The sequence below is a fragment of the Alexandromys fortis genome, unplaced genomic scaffold (genome assembly GCF_014885135.2).
Source record: "Alexandromys fortis isolate MF-2015 unplaced genomic scaffold, M_Fortis_MF-2015_v1.1 scaffold_31, whole genome shotgun sequence".
Taxonomy (NCBI): Eukaryota; Metazoa; Chordata; class Mammalia; order Rodentia; family Cricetidae; genus Alexandromys; species Alexandromys fortis.
In genome coordinates this window covers 9,189,698-9,196,280 of record NW_026067974.1, presented here as the reverse complement: position 1 = coordinate 9,196,280, position 6,583 = coordinate 9,189,698, and the positions used below count along the sequence as shown (strand labels likewise).

Genomic DNA, 6,583 nt, shown 5'->3' with positions numbered 1-6,583 from the left:
GACCCAGGATGGACGTAGGCTAGAATCTTCCCGGTAAGCGCACCTTGGGGTGCTTACACACATTATTAGAAATGGGCTAAATTAATATGTGAGAATTAGCCTAGAAGAGGCTAGATAGAAATGGGCCAAGCAGTCTTTAAATGAATATAGTTTGTGTGTTGTTATTTCGGGGCATAAGCTAGCAGGCGGCCGGGGTGCTGGGGACGCAGCCCTGCTGCTCCTATTGAGTTCCAAGACAGCCAGCACTACATAGTATAACCCTGTCTAGAAAGAACATAAACTAAACCAAAAATTAAGGTGGAATTATTTAGAAAGACACTTGATACTGACTTAGCCTCTACACACACACATGCACACGCACATGCACACATACATGCAAGTACTTACAGAATGACAAGACAAAAATCTTAGAGGAGCATTAGTTGAGCTTGCTCTCATGCTTTTGACCCTTTGTTTTGAAATATCGAGGCAGGATGATTAGGTTACACAAAGCAAGGTCAAGTCCAGTTTGAGCTGCATGAGACCCTCTTTCAAAGTTGATCCACATTAAGGCGCTCCTTTCTTTGCCTCTCTTCCTCCCTGTTCTTTGTTTTCAATATTCAGTTATTTGGCTGGAAAGGTGGCCTAAAACCCAGAACATATGTGTCAGACAACTCTCAGTCATTGGTTTTCTCCTCCTACCACGTGGGTTTCAGGGACCCTGCTCAGATTGTTGGGTATGGTGACATGTCCCATTACCCACTGTCACCGCACCTCATTTCTTTTTTTGTTAAATAGTAGTTCATTGTTACTCACGTTTTATCTATTCATTTGTTGGTGGACATTTGGTAATAGAAACCCCACTTTGGAAGTATTAATAATAACATTATGAACATTTATATACCTATACACACACATACATATACAAGTCTTTGTGTAGAAATAGTTCTTCAGAGTGAGATATAGAGAGAGAAAAAGAGAGAGAAAACACATAGGGGAATGGGATTGCTCCATCATCAGGTAGCTGTATATTTAACCTTTTTGATGAAGTACCAAACTGTTTACTAGATATCTACCATTTTATATTCTACCAGAAATATATGTGGGCTTCAGTTTCTCTACAGCCTCCCTAGATACGTCTATAATTTTAATTATAGTCATCATAGTGGGATTGAATTGGTTTTTTTTGGTCTGTTTGTTTGTTTAATACAGAACATCTTTTCACGTGCTTATTAAAGCCCTAACTTTAACCATTATTTTTATTTGGAGTATTCTTGGGATGTGTTGGTTGGAACTGGTTTATGGATTCTTAGTGTATCAAGTAAGCATCCTTAAGTAGCATTAAATTAAGCAGTTTCTTCTCCCTCCTGGTTGGTGGAAGCTTAATAACTGGAGTCTTAATTAATGTATCTGTTCATGTTATTATTTTATTTATTTCTGTAAAATCTAAGAGCAAAGAATCCAGAAGAGGGTGTGATTTCTATCAGAGTTTACGTTGTTACTTATCTTGCAGGGATGGGTGTGCTATATTTTTTTTAAATATTTTTATTTATTTATTATGTGTACAGTGCCTGCACGTATGCCTATTCGCCAGAAGAGGGCACCAGATCTCATTAAGATGGTTGTGAGCCACCATGTGGTTGCTGAGAATTGAACTCAGGACCTCTGAAAGAGCAGTCAGTGCTCTTTACCTCAGAGCCATCTCTCCAACCCTTTTATGATATCTTAAACAGTGAATTCTTGGCACTGTACTAGATCTTCTAAAGATTCATGAGTAGGTGCAGCATAGAAAGTAATACCATAGTCTCTTAAGAATTAGAAGTCTCACAAGACCATCACAACTCTGGAAGCTGAGGCAACAGAATTGTTAGCTGAAGAATAGTTTGGGTTTTAGAGCAAGACCCTGATGATGCATTTATATAATTATTCTTTATCAATAAAATCACAGGAGTCAGGGGCTAGAGAGTTGGCTCAGTGGTTAAGAGCACTGGTTGCTCTTCCAGAGGTCCTGAGTTCAATTCCCAGCAACCATATGGTGGTGCACAATCATCTGTAATGAGATCTGGTGCCTTCTGGCCTGCAGGCATACATGTAGGCAGAACACTGTATACACAATAAGTAAATAAATATTTAAAAAAAAATCTTGGGAGTCAGTTATGGGGTAAGAACCAGAATGATCAGAGATGCAATGGAGAAGCTGCCAGTGATGTCCTGTGTCTTTTGTTCCTCCATCCAAAAAGGCTGAGACTTTGAGTGCCACCCTACTACTTCCTGTGTCTATCTGTCCTCGGCCCTTCAAAGCCTCCTTGGCTAATTTTGGTCAGCAGTAATTAGCTCCACTTTCTGATTCAAAACAAACTTTATTGTCAATCTCAGGTGTGTCGGAGTGCAATCAAAATGTCCTATAACACCCTATCTCACAAAATGAGCACAATATAAATGCATAAATAGAAAAGAAAACTGTATCATTTATAGTAATCCTATTTTCTTTATATCACCAAAGATGGCAGAAATATAATTGTTTTGTAAAGAAATATAATTATTTTTAGAATTAAATTTAAAATATAATTTGTAAATATAATTATTTGTAAAGAAATATAATTATTTTTTAAAGTTTCACACGTGTGTGTATACATGTGCATGCTCATGTGTATTTATGTATATGTGTAGGTCAGAGGACAGTTTTGCAGAGTTGGTACTCTCCTACTTTTGCATTATAAATTCTGATAATTTTGAACTATTATTACCAGTCACTTGTACAGCAACTGCCTTTACCCATTGAACCATCTCAGCCCACGAGTATTTCTTTTTAAGGAGAATATTTTACTCATTATTGAAACTTGATTTACTAAATTGTGAATGTTGCATTTTGCCCAGTAGGGTAGCACACACCTTTAATCCCAGCACAGGATCTCTGAATTCCAGGCCAGCCAGAGCCACATAGTAAAACTTCATCTCCAAAACACAAACAAGAAAAACGAAGGTTAAGGCAGGATTGCTATGAGATCAGATCAGCCTGGGCTACATAGTAACAGGGCGTCTAGCCAGACCTTACTATCTCACAAAACAAGCATATTTCATTCGTTTCAGTAGAAATTGTATTAAAGGTGTTGACTGCGAAGTCTACATTTGTTCTTTTCAGCATACTCAGATTTGTCAAGTCATTTCTTTCCTTTTTCTTTCCAGAAATCCATGCTACAGGATTTAACTATCAGAATGAAGATGAGAAAGTCACCCTGTCTTTTCCTAGTACTCTCCAGACAGGTGAGAGACTCTGAAATCCATAGAAACTACGTGTGTTAACTCCCCAGGGAATCTGTACCATCTTTGTCCTGAGTGTTGCTCACAGATTAAAGTGTTGACTTCTCTCTCCCTAAAAGTTCTGGAAATTAAAGTTTCAAATTTCTGTTTGTGTTTTACTTAAACAGAAAACTGGATGAAAGGCTAAGTATCACTTACTGTAGAATAAGATTATTTGTTTCATTTTGTTTGTTTTTCAAGATAGGATTCCTAGAACTCATTCTGTAGATCAGACTGGCCTCCAACTCACAGAAATCTGCCTGCCTCGGCCTCCTTAGTTCTCGATTTAAAGGTGTTCGCCACCATGTCCAGCTTGGTTTCTATTTCTTAAAAATATATTTACTTAGCTCCATCTTTTGCTGGTTGAAATCTCTGTGGACAGTGCTCCACTTATGATTCTGGTGTACAACCAGAAAGAGAGATTTTGCTAGTGAGGGGACAGAAGGGAAGATTTGTTGGTATGTTACTCTTTGGCATATGTTGGTGAAAGAATTAATATTTGTTCAACCCTGAGTTAATATTCATTGCAATGTATCATAAGTGAAATATATTTAGCAGTAAAAGTTTAATTCTTATTAATATAATAAAGTGCTTATTATAATACAGATTTTAAAACTCTAAAGTATATGTCAGGTTGATGAATCCTGTCTCTAAAATAGTACAAATAGCATGATGCTCAGCTGGATATAGTGGCTCACACCTGTAATCCTAGCACTTGAGAGATAGGAGCAGGAGGATCAGAAGGTTACCTGGGATAGTACCTCCTCCCTGTTTACTCTGTAGATGTCTAGATTATGTCTGAATATTTACACAGCTGTTGTTTTTATTTCTGCTTTCCAGAAATTTTTAAATTCTTAACAAATTGGTGTGTGTGTTTGTGTATGAGTGAAATGTATGTATCTGTGCATACACATAGTGTAACTTTTGGAATTCATACTATGATGAAGTAAATGTTTTAAAATATATTTATTTTTATGTGTATGGGTGTTTTGCTTGAACATATGTATGCATGTGTGCATGTTTGTATGTGTACCACATGCCTGCAGTACCCACAGTGACCAGAAGAGGATGTTGGATCCCCTAGGACTGGAGTCACAGTCACAGAATTTTGTGAGCCAACATGTGGGTGCTGGGAATTGAATCCTGATCCTCTGGTAGAGCAGCCAGTCATCTTAAGTCTGAGTCATCTTTACACCTCTGCCTTCTCCTTTTAAGTAAAAGTTTCAGAAAATGAAATTGAATATGTCTCAAACTACAGGAAAAAGCAAAGAAATGCAAAACAGAAAAATAGGAAAACTGAGAACCAGTCTATCAGATCCAAAAGCCAAATAGTTTATAAAAGAAAGATTAAAGAACAGAAAAAAATGAGAAGATTTCATTAAAGGAATAAATTCAGCCAGCAAGATGGTACTTGTCACCAAGCCTGCTTACTGTAATTGATTTGACCCTGGAACCCAATCAGAGAGAAGAACACTGATTTCTGCAAGTTGTCCCCTGGCCTCCAAGCCATGGCACTCTTCTCCCTTCCCTCCTGACTTACGGAATACATAAATGTTATTTTTAAAATTAAAAAAGAATAAATTAAGAAATCTCTTTGAATTAAACACAGGAGTTTTCAGTCTACAAAAATACACCTTTGGAGACTGGGTGGGGGTTCACACCTCCCAACACCCAGGAGGCAGAAGTAGGATCTCTTTGAGTTTGAGACCAACTTGGTCTACAGAGTGTGTTCCAGGACAGCCAGGGCTACAAGAAGAAATCCTGTCATGAGGGAAAGAAAAAAAAAGAAAAGAAAAAACATCAGAGTTGAATCGTTGGTTTATGGGTACTTATAGAGGGCATACTAGCTAGGACTTTTAGCCTGGGGCTGCTGTATCAGTTTAAAATGTGAGCTATTACTTCACAAAAATGAAACATTTTGGTCTGGTAAATGCCTTTACTCCCTGCACTCTAGGGTAGAGATAGGAGGGTCTCTGATTGGAGGCAATCGTGATCCACATAGTGAGCTCCAGGGCAGCCAGGACCACATAGAATGATTCTGTCTCAAAAAAAACGAAGCAAAACAACAAGTAATTTTATGTATAAGAGTGTTTTGCCTGCACATACGGCTTTGCATTAAGTGTGTGCTTGATGCCAGTGGAAGCCAGAAGAGATGGTCAGATCCCCTAGAACTGGATTTACAGGTGATTGTATGACATGTGAGTGCTGGAAATCAAACCTGGGTCATCTGGAGGAGCAGCCAGTGCTCTTAACTGCTGACCCATCTCATTCTAGCCTTCCCACTCAAAAGAAGTATGTACCATTAAGGGACTATATTTTGCATTCGTTCATTTATTTGTTTGTTTGTTTGTTTGTTTATTTGTAGGCAGGGTTTCTCTGAATACCAGCTCTGACTGTCTGGAACATCATCGCATATTCCATGTATACTGTGACAGTATTAGAAATCAATAGCAAAGTGGGTGTGGTGACGCATGCTTTAAATCCCAACACCTGTGAGGCAGAGGCAGGTGGATCTCTTGCGTTTCAGGCCATGGTCTACAGAGTGAGCCCCAGGACAACCAGAACTACATAGAGAAATTCTGTTCCGAAGAAAAGAAAAGAAAAATAATAGAAATATTTTTCCTTTTCACATATTGAATAATTGAATCAAAACTTGTTTGGAAAGCTAAAATAGCAGAGCATTTGGTTAGTGTGTGCAAGGCCAAGTGCAGTCCCCAGTACTGCAAAAATATATAAAAGGGAAGAAAATTAGAAAACCTAGACATGATGGCCTGTATTTGTAGTCCTGGCTACTTAAGAAGCTAGAATGAGAACCAGGGAGTTTGAGACCATCGTGAGAAAACTGGTAAGACTCCATCTAAAATAATAATAGAAAATATTTTGAATTGAATAAGAAATGTGCAGCATATCAAAACATATGGATATTTACTTAAAAGAAAGATTAAAAAAACAAAAGAAAGATGGAAAATTGTTGGAATATGAGCGGCGGGGCTGCGTCCCCAACACCCCGGCCGCTTGGCTAGCTTATGCCCGAAATAACAACACACAAACTGTATTCATTTAAAGAACTGCTTGACCCATGAACTCTAGCCCTTACAGGCTAATTCTCGCACCTGGTCTAGCCCATTTCTAATGATGTTTGTAAGCACCCCAAGGTGCACTTACCGGAAAGATTCTAGCCTAAGTCCATCGTGGGTTGCAGCTGCCTGGGAGAGCTGAGCATGGCGTCTCTGCTCCAGCAGAGCTGTCGGGTCTCTCCGGGAGCAGAGCAGAGTCTGACCTCACTTCCTCTTCCGCCCAGAAT

General features: G+C 38.6%; 1 protein-coding gene across 2 annotated transcripts in view; it reads left to right on the top strand.

The window, feature by feature from the left end:
• Positions 1-6,583, top strand: part of Npepps (aminopeptidase puromycin sensitive) — an 83,678-nt gene that overhangs the window by 28,646 nt on the left and 48,449 nt on the right. For both annotated transcript variants that reach the window (XM_050156676.1, XM_050156673.1), the window contains one exon: positions 3,166-3,243. In XM_050156676.1, the coding sequence (XP_050012633.1) occupies positions 3,166-3,243 (78 nt within the window). The remainder of the gene's footprint in view (positions 1-3,165; positions 3,244-6,583) is intronic.